General features: G+C 34.8%; 2 protein-coding genes across 2 annotated transcripts; both read left to right on the top strand.

Annotated features, from left to right (window-relative positions):
* The first annotated feature begins 1,654 nt into the window (after nt 1-1,654).
* LOC129804559 (protein disulfide-isomerase A3) lies at nt 1,655-9,721 on the top strand. The gene is made up of 4 exons (XM_055851952.1): nt 1,655-1,983; nt 2,049-2,600; nt 8,713-9,186; nt 9,253-9,721. The coding sequence occupies exons 1-4, from the start codon at nt 1,829-1,831 to the stop codon at nt 9,545-9,547; spliced, it is 1,476 nt and encodes a 491-aa protein (XP_055707927.1). The 5' UTR covers nt 1,655-1,828; the 3' UTR covers nt 9,548-9,721.
* A 2,483-nt stretch (nt 9,722-12,204) lies between these two features.
* LOC129804558 (pentatricopeptide repeat-containing protein 2, mitochondrial-like) lies at nt 12,205-13,617 on the top strand. Its single transcript, XM_055851951.1, has 2 exons — nt 12,205-12,386; nt 12,443-13,617. Exons 1-2 carry the CDS (start codon nt 12,314-12,316, stop codon nt 13,555-13,557), a joined length of 1,188 nt encoding a protein of 395 aa, XP_055707926.1. The 5' UTR covers nt 12,205-12,313; the 3' UTR covers nt 13,558-13,617.
* Nucleotides 13,618-15,472: the final 1,855 nt, after the last annotated feature.

Genomic DNA, 15,472 nt, shown 5'->3' with positions numbered 1-15,472 from the left:
CCCCATATATATAGCACTCTCTCACTCTCCCTTTCTCTGTCTCTTCCTCTCTACAAAGTGAGTTTATATTCAAAGATTTGTAAGGTAGCATATACAATTCACGGTCCGCGACGTCTTTCGCGGATCTTCGCGAGGCGCGAATTTTTTCGCTGATTTTCGCGGGGCGCGAATTTTTTCGCTGATTTTTACGGGACACGAATTTTTCGCGGATTTTCGCAGGGCGTGAAATTTTTCGCAGGGCGTGAAATTTTTCGCGGGTCGAGTATTTTTTCACGAATTTTCGCGGGTTGCGAATTTTTTCGCGGATTTTCACGGGGCGCGTAATTTTTCGCGGACTTTCGCGGGGCGCGAATTGTTTCGCTGATTTTCACAGGGCGTGAATTTTTTCTCGGATTTTCGCGGGGCGCGATTTTCTCGGGTCGTTGACAGAGGTTCTCACTTAATGTAAAGTTGAGGCCTCTATCTTTCATAGTTTCCGAGATAATCGACTTTAAAGATTTTCAGACACTTTTATGCATTTCTCGTCCAATTTTCTTAATTTTCCAGTGAAATTTTGCACATATCAAGCCTGAAAGAGGCTCCAAATGGATGTAAAGTTTGAGGCCTCTATCTCTCATAGTTTCCGAGATAATCGACTTTAAAGATTTTCAAACACTTTTATGCATTTCTCGTCCAATTTTCCTCATTTCCAAGTGAAATTTTGCACATCTTAAGCCTGAAGAAGGCTCCAAATAGATGTAAAGTTTGAGGCCTCTATCTCTCATAGTTTCCGAGATAATCGACTTTAAAGATTTTCAGACACTTTTATGGATTTTTCATCCATTTTTTTTCATTTTCAAGTGAAATTTTGCACATATCAAGCCTGAAGGAGGCTCTAAACAGATGTAAAGTTTGAGGCCTTTATCTCTCATAGTTTCCGAGATAATCGACTTTAAAGATTTTCAGACACTTTTATGGATTTTTCATCCATTTTTTTTCATTTTCAAGTGAAATTTATAAACGTTTTATTGAGAAATATTGCAATTTTGCTGCAAATTATAAGCCACGCAAGTGAGCAAAAGAAGTTACGGCAAATGCTGATTATTGAAAATTTTGTATGGAAATTTGTCGTAACTTCCCCAAAAATGGAAGTTACGACAAATTCTGATAAATTTTTCTTAATTAAGGGCACTTACGATAATTTTTGTTTAAAATAATTTTTATTGGGCTTATAAAAGTTTCTTTTTCACAAGTGCGTTTAATAAACAAAATTACGCTGATTCCAAATATGTATATATCTCAAAATCGCAAAAATGAAGTTACGAGAAATGCTGATTTAACTGACGAAATATCGTTCAAGTTTGCCACAACACAATCCGAATTTGCAACGAAGGAATCGCAGCTCTATAAGCTGATTTAGGTTTATCACTGGCTTTTTATTGCGATTTTTAGCTGGGATTTATAAATGTGTTGGTCATCCAGAAACGAAGAGATTTTAGCAATATTTCCTGCATTTTCGAAGCATTCTTTTTAATCTAGTCAACTGTAATAATTTCCGCTTAAATATATTTCCAAGTTTAGACTGTTTTTATTGAAAAAAATTATTAAGAAAAAGAGAATTTAGAAAAATCGTTGAAAATCCATGAGAAAAATTCCGCTAGTAAAGCGCCTTTTCAAAAAAGGCCTATTGACATGCAGCGCCACCATGCTCACGAGGTTGCTATAAATCTCGAAAAACCTCTCCAGCCAATCACAGAAGACCACGAATCGCCGGCCACGTCCATCAAACGAATTTTGTCTCGGAAAGTTTTCACGCGAAAAACCAGGAAAAATCTCTGTGATTTGTGAAATGTTGTGCTTGAAACAGATAGCTGTGGTGTCGCTGGCCATTTTCATGGGCACGGCCCTGGCCGGCGAACAGGATGTCCTGGAATTATCGGATGATGATTTTTCCACAAGAGTGGCTGAAGTTGAGACAACATTAGTCATGTTTTATGCTCCATGGTGAGTACAAAGGACTTCTCAGGTAGTCGGAAAGCATAGAGAACTAATCAGGGAATGATTTACAGGTGTGGCCACTGCAAGAGACTGAAACCAGAGTACGCTAAGGCTGCTGAATTGCTGAGAGGAGATGACCCACCAATTGCCCTGGCAAAGATTGACTGTACAGAAGCCGGCAAGGAGACCTGTGGGAAGTTCTCCGTGTCCGGATATCCTACCCTCAAGATCTTCCGCAATGGTGAGGTGTCGCAGGAGTACAATGGACCCCGGGAAGCTGCCGGAATTGTCAAATATATGCGTGCTCAAGTGGGACCAGCTTCAAGGGATCTCCTGACCCTGGAGGCTCTTGATAATTTCCTGGCTGTACCTGAGGCAGCCGTGGTGGGTCTGTTTAAGAAGGAAACTGATCTCAAGGGTGTCTTCCTCAAGTACGCCGACAAGATGCGCGAGAAACTTCGCTTTGGACACTCCAGTGCTGCTCCAGTTCTCGAGAAGTACGGCGAATCCGATGCCATCCTCCTGTTCAGGGCCTCAAATCTCCACAATAAATTCGAAGAGAACTACCTCAAATTCGACGGCAGCGATGTTGGGGAACTCACACAATTCGTCCGGAAGAACCTGTAAGTACATTTTTTTCCATCTTTGTCTCTAAATGTCCCTGGGATCTTGTTCCACTTTCCGTCCAACTTATTCAAAGAAAAAGCTCTTCTACGTGGATTAGGAATACTCTTCCAGACAGATATTTCTTGACATTGCGCACATTTCTGATAACAATTATCTTTCCGTGTCTTCAGTGCCAAGTAATCCAAAAGCTTCGGCTAAGTAATTTATATCAAAAAGTGCTCTTATTAATTTTATTACGTCTGAAAAGGTCGATAGAAATTCAATTATTACTACAATGAATAAAAAAGAAGTGGATGGGAAATTATTTTTTAATGGACGACTCGGTGTTGTCCATAGCACTGCTCATCAATCAAAAGAATATTTGGGCTATTATCGTTGAAATTATTTGTCAAAATACTTTTCACAACAATTCAATTATCCATTTTATTGATGGTAATTTTTGGGGCATTTTTGGGTAATATAAAGCATATGCATCGGGTTTAATATTGCATGATGCATATGCTGCATGTGAGAAGTACTTTTGCCACGAAACAGAAATGAGAGTCTTATAGCGCCACTAACGGTGAATCCACGTACTTTGCATGAACTGGAAAATAAATAAGCCAGATTAACTTTCGATTTATTGCAAAATTAAGCCATTTTTAACATATTTAAAGTAATTAATACAGCTTTAATTACTTTAAAAATATTTACGTTCTTTTAGATTTGGAAAAACAAGATTAAAAATGTAATATTTTAAAGTAATTAATAATGGCGCTGGCACATCTTTTCAATTGAGTGAAATTCAATCGATTGAAATTTTACTTCTTGCTCTTTTAAACTGAAGTAAGATATATTTGTCTCTTTCTGTCAAATGAAAATTAGAATTTTAATTTCGTTTAAAACTTCAATTTCAATTCTCATTTGACAGAAAGGTACAGGTATAGCTGATTTCAGTTTGAAAGAGTAAGACGTAAAATTTCAATCGATTGAATTTCACTCAATTGAAAAGGTGTGCCAGCACCATTAGAAATTTTACCTCTTACTCTTTCAAACTGAAATCAGATATAGTTGTCTCTTTCTGCCAAATGAAATTTATGGCGCTGGCACACCTTTTCAATTGAGTGAAATTCAATCGATTGAAATTCTACCTCTTACTCTTTCAAACTTAAATTTAGATGTGGCTGTCTCTTTCTGCCAAATGAAAATTGAAATTTCAATTTCATTTTCAATTTTCGTTGGACAAAAAGAGACAACAATATCTGATTTTAAGCTTGAAAGAGTAAGAGGTAAAATTTCAATCGATTGAATTTCATTCAATTGAAAAGGTGTGCCAGCGCCATTAAAATTGAAATTGAAAATGACATTGAAATTTCAATTTCCATTTGACAGAAAGAGATAGCTATATCTGTTTGTAAGAGTAAGAGAGGTAAAATTTCAATCGATTGAATTTTACTAAATTGAAAAGATGTGCCAGCGCCATAAAACTTCAAAAAATCCTGTCCTAATGGTGCTGGCACACCTTTTCAATTGAGTGAATTTCAAACGATTGAAATTTTACCTCTCTTACTCTTTCAAACTAAAATCAGATATAGCTATCTCTTTCTGTCAAATGGATATTAAATTTCAATGTCATTTTCAATTTTAATTTTAAATTTCATTTGGCAGAAAGAGACAACTATATCTGATTTCAGTTTGAAAGAGTAAGAGGTAAAATTTCTAACGATTGAATTTCACTCAATTGAAAAGGTGTGCCAGCGCCATTACTCTTTCAAAGTGAAATCAGACATAGGTGTCTCTTTCTGTCAAATGAAATTTAAACTTGATATTGGAATTTAAATTTCAATCTCAATTTTCATTTGACAGAAAGAGACACATATATCTTATTTTACTTCGAAAGAGTAAAAGGTAAAATTTCAATCGGTTGAAATTCACTCAATTGAAAAGGTGTGCAACGCCATAATAAATAAAAAATAGAAAAGACTAAAAATTTTATCATGAAAGTTTGTCATTAATTTCGCGATTCTTCACTTCACATGATTCTCCTACACTTAAAACACTACCTGAACAATCTTATTTTGACGTTTATTCGGTTTCAAACGGTTCTTGCACACCTCTGACTTATTTACTTAATAATTAGTTGTCTGCAATCTCTAAAAATGTACAAATCTTAAGCAGTTTTTTGTCAAAAATTGCTCTTTTGAAGGAAATCGTCTGCACTGTTGTAGGTAGAAACGTCAAAATTCTGTCAAAAATGCAATTTTTGACGAAAATTGTTCCCAATGTGTAGACGTAGAGGCCGGCCTCTACACACTAGGAGCAATTTCTTTAAAGAGTGCATTTTTAAAGAAAATTTCCCCTATCCAGACAGAAACGTCAGATTTTTTTTTTAAAGCAATTTTTGACGAAAATTGCTTCTAATGTAGACACCAGAGACAAATCGTCTGACTTGATTATGTAAATAAATATTGTGTACAACATTCAGTCAAATTTCTTTTTGGTCTAAGTTTATTTAAACAAATGCCAAGCTCTTGAATACACAAAAAATGTAAGAGAGTAAGCAAACACTCTGAACAAATATTTGCTAACCTACTGAATATTTATTTAAATCACGTAATATAATTTAAAAAGAAAAGAAGAAAAAGAAAAAAATTAAACAAATTTTTTGGATCGAAATTGCGAATTTCTGAGATCCGATTTCGTCAAATCAAGCCCAAATTTGCAAAAAAAAAAACTTTTTGACTTTTGACCGTCATAAACTGCAGAAATGATTTACTTATGGCTCCGGCACACCTTTTTGATCAGGAAAATTTCATGAAGTCGAAATTCGAAACCCTTTCTTTCTCACATGTTTTGCATATGACTATCTCATTCTTTCTCATGACAAATTCGATTGAGCTAAATTGAATTTGGAGTGATGTTTAAGAGAAGAAGAAGAGTGCGAGAGAATGAGATAGACATTATGCAAAACTAGTGAGAAAGAAAGGAATGCGAATTTCGACTTCATGAAATTATCCTGATCTAAAAGATATGCCGGTGCCATTAACCTTCTATCAGGTAAGATCGTCTCAAGACGGTCTACACAAAAATCACATTTACTACGATTATAACATTTTTATTTATTTAAAAGTGCTATTTAATAAATCTTTTTAAGAGAAAAAATAACTTTTTATAAGAGTGAAAATAACTCGTTTTAAGAGTTAAAATAACTCTTTCTCAAATAGCACAAGGGATATAAGGGAAAAGCACCCCGGATCGGAATGTTAAGAGACATGCCCGATATTTAGTTGAAAATATAAGCCACAAAATACTATTTGGTATTTTTGTGTATGCTAATCGGTATATTAGTGATCCATTTAACTCTATCTGTGCATTTGAATTTTACATTTTTATAATAACTTAATAAAAAAAAATAGGTGTAATTACAACTGTACCTTGTACCTCGGATCGTCACGAATTTAATCAGGTGTCTTACGAAAAATTGATTTTACAAATTAAATCTGAGCTAATGCATTACATTCTTGTGAGAATTAAATGGTAAAAAGTAGCCTATAATTTTTAAAAATTCATTTGAATTAGTGCAACAATATGATAATAACCTGACGATCCGAGGAACACTGCCGATCGCTGGTATTATTCCCTTATTTTACATTTTTATAATTTTTTTAGTTATCATTTCCTTTAATAATTTTTTCTTGATCTCGAGTTCCCCATGTTCTGAGACTTCTGAGATATCACATGTGATCCACTGCACATGTCTTCATGAAACATTTTTAGGCATCTTTCTAATTGATGTTCCATTATGACCTTTGTCACACGAAAATCTTCTTGACTGAAGTATGTATATTCTTAAAACGAAAACATTTAAGCATATACTTCATACAATCAGTCGAGATGAAATTTTACATCGAAAAAGAGTAATAATTACATCGATATCCGACGAGTTAATTCAACCCGGAGATAGAGTTGTTTCAACTTTACAGTTTTTTTCTTAGTTTAATAACGGGTTTTCAAGGTCAAAGGTTAAAAAAAAGCTCTAGAGAGCGCATTTATCAAGCCAATAGTGTCATGTTGGGCTTGTTGGAAAGGTCTTAGAATTTCCGACAAAACTGAACCGGTTCCGATCAGTTTTGAACTTGAAATGAACCAGTTCATAAACGATAACTGATTTTTATTCGAAATTCAATTATAATAGTCCTAAGTTATTTTGGGCAATGTTTTGAGTGATTTATAAATCGGTTCAAATCAATTGTGAACCGGTTATAAACCGATAAGTAATTTTTGTCCAAAAATCAATTTTATTACTCTTAAAATTATTTTGTGGGATCTTTCGAGTGGTTTACAAATCGGCTTAAACCGTTTGAGAACCGGTAAACGGTAAATGACAAACCGTTTATCGCATTTTCTTATTAATGTTCTTATATTATTTTTATCTAGTGCCATCGAGTGTGAGATAAGATAATACGGTAATTGAAAATTTGCGTAAGAATTGCAAATGCGTAAATTAACGAAATACGGTGAACATTTTACTGTCAATGTGATTCTGCCCTAATTTACAGTTTTTGATCAAAATTTTGTCAAAAATTGAACCTTAATAAATTAGGCCACATTGCTCAATATTAGGTCTGAAGGGTCTGAAGTCTTTAATAGCTTATTACAGTTTCAGCAGACATTATGATTTAGACTTAGATTCTTAACAGATGTACCACTTAAGTCAAGAAATGGCTGAGGAAAATGATGGAAATGTAATTTAACTTTCAAATAGAATTACGCAAACCAAGCTGGAACTGGGCTAAACCTCTAGTTTAAAGACTACTTAATCCACTGTTTTCCTTCGGAGGTTCTGCATAAATTTCTAAGGCGGCGGTGGACATTTATTTAACTTCTTATTTTTATTTTATCTTTGCTAAATCACTTCTACAAAAGCTCAGATTCAAATGCTTCTGTTTAACTAAATACGATTAAAGTAGGGTAAATGTCTTAATTCAAAACCATTTCCAGACGCTTTAACTTTGAAAGAAGATTCAATACATTAAGTTCATATTTTTTCTGAAGAGAATTACATAAATTTGCTCCTTGACTCTTCTAGAATGTTACTGTTTAGTGACAATTCTTTAGATATAATTTGAAAACTTCTTAAATACAAGAAAAATACGCAAGTGTAAAATACTGTTATTGGAAACAAATTAATCCAAATGGAGACAAGGGAAAGTTTCTAATTGGAGACAAACAGTGTAAGTGAAACCGTGACGAAAGGTTTCCAAAACCCTGTTGAGTTGCTCTTGAGTGCAGGATTTGTTCTTATTGTTTGTCTTTTCCCCTTTCTTTCTCATCTAAAACAATAAGAAAATCTCTCAAAAAAAAATCATATTTCCGGGGTTTCCTATTGCAGCATTTGCAGACACTTCAGAAAAACCCTTTTTGTTCACGAAATAGGTAATTATTTCATTTGAAAACTTCACGTACCGTTAACAATAAAGATTACCACTTAATTTAACTAAAATTATACAGAAATATGACATAAATATTAAACAAAACGAATAAACAACAGTCATTGGAAAACATGGTCGATCGATGAAAAATTCGATGGTGAAAAGGTAAACTTTTAATTTTTCTGAGAAATTAACAAATAAAATTTGTGAATATGATTGGATTTTCGCTTTATTTGCAGCAAAATTAACTAAATAATGAAACTGAGGTGTAGAAAATATATAAATATAATAATTTACTACTGTAATTATCGTGAAAACAATGATGTTTCCATTTGGAGTAGCGAAAAATTTCCATTTAAAGCAGATTTTGAATTATAGCTTAATTTACCCTATCGGTTTATAATTCGATAGATAAAAAAAGATAAAGGGAAAAATCTTTGCGACAATACAATTTTATTCATAAAAAACAATTTAAGCTCGGAATCAATCGTACTCGCAAGCATTCAGCAAAGTGTTTTTCATCCGTTCCCGTCGATTATGGAGAGCATTTTCACTGGAAACTAATAAAAACCTAAAATAAAATGATGACTCAATGTGGCGAAGGTTATAGCTCACTTTTTGTTAGGGTTCATAATAATTTACCTCAAAATAAAATTAGCATTTTATTAAAGCTGAATATGGTTTGATGAATTTTTAGGCATGGTTTGGCTGGTCACAGAACACGTGACGCCGTTCCAGAATTCCACAATCCTCTGGTCGTGGCCTACTACAATGTGGATTACGTGAAGAATGCCAAGGGCACCAACTACTGGCGCAATCGTGTCCTCAAGGTGGCCAAGGAGTTCAAGGATAAGCTCACCTTTGCCATCAGTGCCAAGGATGAATTCCAGCATGAGCTCAATGAGTATGGGTACGATTATGTTGGCGATAAGCCCCTGATACTGGCTCGTGATGCTGATAACCAGAAATTCATCATGAAGGATGAGTTTTCGGTGGAGAATCTCCAGAAATTTGCCACAGATCTGCTGGCAGGAAGTCTAGAGCCATACATTAAGTCCGAGGCTGTTCCGGAGAAGAATGATGGACCAGTGAAGGTTGCCGTGGCGAAGAATTTCAAGGAATTGGTCACAAATGCAGATAAGGATGTTTTGGTGGAATTCTATGCACCATGGTGAGTAGAAGGGGATTTTCCGAGGAAGGGAGAATCCGAGGGACTAATGAAGAGATTAATTTGCAGGTGTGGACATTGCAAGAAATTGGCTCCGGTCTATGATGAGTTGGGAGAGAAGCTGAAGGGTGAATCTGGTGTGCAAATTGTGAAGATGGATGCGACAGCAAATGATGTTCCGCCTCAGTTTGAAGTTCGTGGTTTTCCGACGTTGTTCTGGGTGCCCAAGGATAACAAATCCAAGCCAGTTAAGTACGAGGGTGGCCGGGAATTGGATGATTTCGTCAAGTACATTGCTAAACATGCCACAGATGAGCTCAGTGGATTCGATCGAAGTGGCAACACCAAGAAGAGTGAACTTTAAATCTCAAACATTTAATTTTTATACATTAGCATTTCTGTCATTTCTTCAGACATTCAAAACAAAAAAAAACAAAAAAAATAGCGGATTAGTTAAGAATTAAACTCCTGTACTCATCGTGAAATTTATAATCCTTTGTAATAAGTAATGGAGAAAGAAAGAGAGAGAAAAACTAAAGCAGTCTTTTATTTTGGGAACTTAGGGTGGTCGTTCATCGTTCGCTTTATTAGGGACCAAATAGACTCAGGTTGATCCTCGAGAATATTTAACAATAATTCAATAAATTTCCTTAGCCTACTCCTTTACTGGCAAATTTTGGGTAAATGTCCTAATTCAAATCCATTTCCAGTTGCTTTAACTTTGACAGAAGATTCAACACATTAAGTTCATATTTTTTCTGAAGAGAATTACATAAATTTGCTTCTTGACTCTTCTAGAATGTTAGGGGTAGTGTGCCAAATTTCCTATTGATGCATTTGCAGACACTTCAGAAAAAAAACCCTTTATTTACGAAATGCCTAATTATTTCATTTGGAAAGGACGTACCGTTAACAATAAAGATTAATACTTAATTTCACGTAATTTTGCCATAAAAATTACATAAATGTAAAAAAAAAAGAATAAAGAACAATCACCTTATTGTGTTTTTCATTGGAAAACATGGTCGATCGAAGAAGAATTCGATGGTTGAAAAGATACACTTTTTATTTTTCTAAGAAATTAACAAATTAAAATTTGTGAATATGAATGGATTTTCGCTTTATTCGGAGCAAAATTAACTAAATAATGAAACTGAGGTATAGAAAATATATAAATAAAAATTTAATACTGTATTTATCATGGAAAAAAATGATGTTTCCATTTGGAGTAGTGAAAAGTTTCCATTTGCAACAGGTTTGGAATTAGCTTAATTTACCCTAAGTATTTTCGATGATCACCCTCTGAGTCCTATTTGGGGTTATCCTCTGCAGAAAGTCATTTGGAAATTTTAGGGTTATGTAAGGTATAACCTCTAAACTAAATGCTGTTTATTGAAAAACTAAAATCTCAAGTAAAAATTATTATAGTTTCTAACGATTGATTATGTATTTTGACGGACAAGATAAGTACATTTTTTGCCAAGAGGTTATTATTCCAGAATTTGAGGTTATGTATGACCTAACCTTGAAAAAAAAAGATATTTTCATTTTTTTCATAACGAAATTTTTATGTTCATTCAATGTACTATGAAATGTTCTTCCGTAACTTGAAAAATTTTACAGTCCCAAAAACATTTTAAATAAATCAGAAATTATTGTATTTAAGATTGAAATTTTATTCCTTTAAAAATACAGTGTTCGCTTTGTAATTCGAATGCTTGGGACACAATATGACAGATATCCGCCCGCTTCGTTATCCGGATAGATTTTTTGAATTTGTTCAACGTCTTGAAAATATAATACAAGACTCTTTTTGTAGAATTAGTATAAAAATTTAAAAGAAAAATATTAAAAAGGCATAATTAGATAATTCTATGCTATTACAGTAGACTCTCGCAAATTCGGCTCTTTTAAGATCGGGCTACTTTTTAATTCGGGCAGCGGTTACATTTGAAAAAAGTTTGTTGTCATTTTTCAAGTTTGATTATGATTATCAAATGAATCAAATATGCTCAAATTTGGCATGGCTTGTCTTAGTTTTGATGTGATTTTGCATGATTGAGGGATTTTCATGCAATTTACGTTATATATGAGTGTGTAAACTCAATATCTATATGCACATGAATAAAAAATCGTTGCATTTCAAAAAGTTTGTCGTCCGAATTTCCGTCTAATTCGGCTGACATTTCGGCCCCATATGGCCGAATTTAAGAGTGTATACTTCATTTATTAAACAAAAACTTCACAAGGTTTTTTTTTTTTTTTAAATTGGTTTAACAATTTTAATTGGTGAACAGCATCATTAACTCTTTCTGGACCGCAGCATATGCTTCAAGCCAATTTCACCATTTTTTAATCAAAAATACCTAAGCTCAGGAATTAATTGAGGTGCTACAAAAAATATCTTACATTTGGACATCCTTATACAGTAGACTCTCGCAAATTCGGCTCTTTTAAGATCGGGCTACTTTTTACTTCGGGCAGCGGTTAAATTTGAAAAAAGTTTGTTGTCATTTTTCAAGTTTGATTTGTGATTATCAAATGAATCAAATATGCTCAAATTTGGCATGGTTTGTCTTAGTTTTGATGTGATTTTGCATTATTGAGGGATTTTCATGCAATTTACGTTATATATGAGTGTGTAAACTCAATTATCTATAATGCACATGAATAAAAAATCGTTGCATTTCAAAAAGTTTGTCGACCGAATTTCTTTCTGATTCAGCTGACATTTCGGTCCCATATGCCCGAATTTGAGAGAGTCTACTGTAGTTTGTAATCATCCAGAAGAATCGGATTTTTATCAGTTCTGAATAATTAAAAAACATTGTTTTTCTGAATATTCATATGCTGCTTTGGGTATTCAGAGTCCCAAAAAAGACGAAAGAGTTAATTTCTAATTTTAGCTAAACTATAAACGATTGCTATAATACTCCATCCATATTAATATTGGTATTTAGAATGAGATTGTGATTAGCCGGGTTAGCCTTAAGGTTAGCCGGGTTAACTGAACGAAAATTTCTTCACGAAAAATACGGGATTCGTCAAGTAATAAGTGAGGTTATACTTAACACCAAAACACGAGAAAATCCATGAAAATTGTGTAATTTTTCCCAGGCACATAGTGAAAATGTTAAAAACAGTGAGAGATCTTACCAGACATGTTCCTCAGCAGTTTATATTCACCAGCAGAATACTAAAAGGTAAGCAAATTACACTGAGAAATTTGTTTTTGCTTCAGTTGCCGGGTGCTTTTCAGATCTGCCCCCTGCGACGCTTTTGCACTGCCGGACACTGTATGCTGAGAATACTCTGGGCGTCGATGGATTCAGGAATGTACAAGGAAAGATTCAGTCACAGTTTTCCAACATGACTGACAGATTCCGTGGGAAAATGGAGGAATTTTCCAGCGAATCTTCCAGCAATATGATTTTCACTGAAGATCTCAAGAATATGATTCATCTGGCCAAGAACACTCCCGAAGATGTGGATCTGGTGCGAAAGATGCTGGTGAAGTTCAACAAGCAGAACAAGGAAGTGCGCTTTGGGAACTATGTTTTTGGGCCGGTTCTGATGAGGATGTTTTATTGCATGGGGAATGTTGATGTGCCATTGGAATTGTACAGGAATCCAGATTTTCAGGGATTCTTCGACCAGGTGGCGTCGTATCAGATTATGTTTGACATGCTGTACGAGAAAGGAAAGTACCAAGATGTTCTGAATCTGTTCAGTGAGTGCAAGAATGAGAGTTTAAAGGATCAGCGGCATTTGGTGGTTCTGGTGATGGCAGCTTGCTACAAAATTAATACTCCGGATGCCCTGAATTACGCTGTCGAACTGTGGAGTCGGCTGACGCGGGCAGGAAAGGAGCCCATGAGGAGGGCCTCTACCCTTGCTGCTGGACTGGCTCTTAAGCAGAACAATCCAGCTGTTGCTCTTGAGATTGTCAGCAGTATCCGGCAGCATTCGTATATGACAGTGAGGAATATCAAGATCCTAGCCATGGCCAAGGTGAATCGCTTCGAGGAGGCTCTTGTGAATCTCAAGGGTCTGATTGAGGTGGAAGTTACAGCAGCTGGGACGAAGCAGTCAATTTGCCAGGAAGTTCTTGATCAAATCCTAGAGATTATTCGCCAGAACGACAACAAGGAGCTCTTAAGCGATGCTCAGAGGGTTTATAAATTTCTCAAGGATCATGGACATGTGACTGAAAAGAGCCTGGATGACTTTTTGACATCGGAAATCACAGTAACCAATGTGAATGCTACGCGTCCGGATAAAAGTATTTTGGCAGGAAGCTTCCGGACAAATCCACCTCGAAAGTCAGGAATAAATCCCAGATTTGTTCGTCCAGGACTGGCTGAGCTCAACTGATTCTCCGTGTTTATACATAAAAAAGATTAAAATATATAGTTCATATTTAGTCAAAAAGGATTTTAGATGTTTTTTTTTCTATTTTTTCCATATCTGAGTTTGAATAGAGTTAGACTAGACTACATTCTCATCAGTTTCCCACAAAGCCGTCCCGGCTTTAGTTGTGAGTCTGTCCAGGGCAGAAAGGCTTAAAGCTGTCTACATGTTAGACAAATTATTGAAATAATAGCATTTCAAAGTGACATTGAAAGTAACTTCAATATTGAAGTGAATATTGAAACCAATATTTCAATAATTGCCTACACACTGAACAAATTGACTTCAATATTAAAACTTCAATATTAAAAAAAACACCAGTCAAGTCAGGGATTCACAGATCTTTTGGGATTTCGTCCGTATTTTGTCAAGAACACCCAAAAATAACCAAGTTGGTCAGAAGATTTCTCTAGCTTCCTCCAGATATCCCAGATCTTCTGGGATTTTCTTGTTCATTATGTCCAAAGCACTTCAGATACTTTCTGTGGTCAGAGGATTCCTGGAGCTTCCTCCAGTAAATCCCAGATCTTCTGGGATATTCTTGTTCATTATGCCCAAAGCACTTCATATAAGTATAATTTTATGATACGAATTGGAATCCTACAGAGGGAACGAAGGCTTGTGGTTGTGGCCATCCAGTTCTTTTGCTCGCGATGGTAAACTCTCTTACTCTATGATACGAAGCATGATTCTAAAAGTCTGTGCGAATTCAAGTTATTAATTCTATTTGGATTTTGTTTCCAATCTGAAGTGTTTTTGACATATTATACAAGAAAATCCCAGAAGATCTGGGATTTCCTGGAGGAAGCTCCAGGGATCCTCTGACCACAGAATGTATCTGACTGGTTTTTGACATAATATTCAAAAAGATCTCAGAAGATCTGGGATTTCTGGAGGAAGCTAGAGAAATCCTCTGACCACAGAATGTATCTGAAGTGCTTTGGGCATAATGAACAAGAAAATCCCAGAAGATCTGGGATTTCTGGAGGAAGCTCCAGGAATCCACTGACCACAGAATGTATCTGAAGTGTTTTGGGCATAATATTCAAGAAAATCCCAGAAGTTCTGAGATTTTCTGGAGGAAGCAGGTGATTAGTGCTGACCAAGTTGGGTTCTTGAGGAGATTGAACAAAATATATAACCAAATTCCAAGAATCTGGGATTTTCTGGAGGATGTAGGAGAGATATGTCTTGACTTGGATTTTGATCTTGGATGTGTTTTCATTCATGAACAAGGAAAATCCAGCAGTTCTGTGATGTCCTGAAGGACGAAGATTCCTGATCATTAAAAAATATTGAAGGAAATATCAAATTAATTTGATATTTAGAATTTCTTTGAAATTTTATTTCAATGTGACTTTGAAATTTTTTATTGGAATGATTTGGCCAAGTTTGTAGCCATTCAAAATAATGAAATAAAATATTGAATAAAGTGTTCCATATTGAAACAAGATTTGAATATTTGCCTACACACTGGACAATTTTCTTCAATATTGAAACATTTATGTCAATAGATCTTTGCAATGTGGAGGCAATCCTTGTCAATATTTGACATTGAAAAGAAATATTTCAATAAATTATGTCTAATGTATAACCAGCTTAACTCTTTCGTCTCTTTTAGGACTCTGAGTACCCAAAGCAGCATATGAATGTTCTGTGAAAAACAATGTTTTTTAATTATTTAAAAATAATATAAATCAGATTCTTGTGGATGATTACAAACTATAAGGATGTCCAAATGTAAGATATTTTTTGTAGGACTTCTATTAATTCCTGAGCTTAGATATTTTTGATTAAAAAATGGTGAAATTGGCTTGCAGCATATGCTGCGTTCCGGAAACAGTTAACTCTTAAAAACATTAATTTAAAAACATTATTT

Source organism: Phlebotomus papatasi, chromosome 2 (genome assembly GCF_024763615.1).
Source record: "Phlebotomus papatasi isolate M1 chromosome 2, Ppap_2.1, whole genome shotgun sequence".
NCBI classification, from domain to species: Eukaryota; Metazoa; Arthropoda; class Insecta; order Diptera; family Psychodidae; genus Phlebotomus; species Phlebotomus papatasi.
The sequence above is the reverse complement of the archived record's forward strand: the minus strand, read 5'-3'. Positions and strand labels throughout refer to the sequence as shown.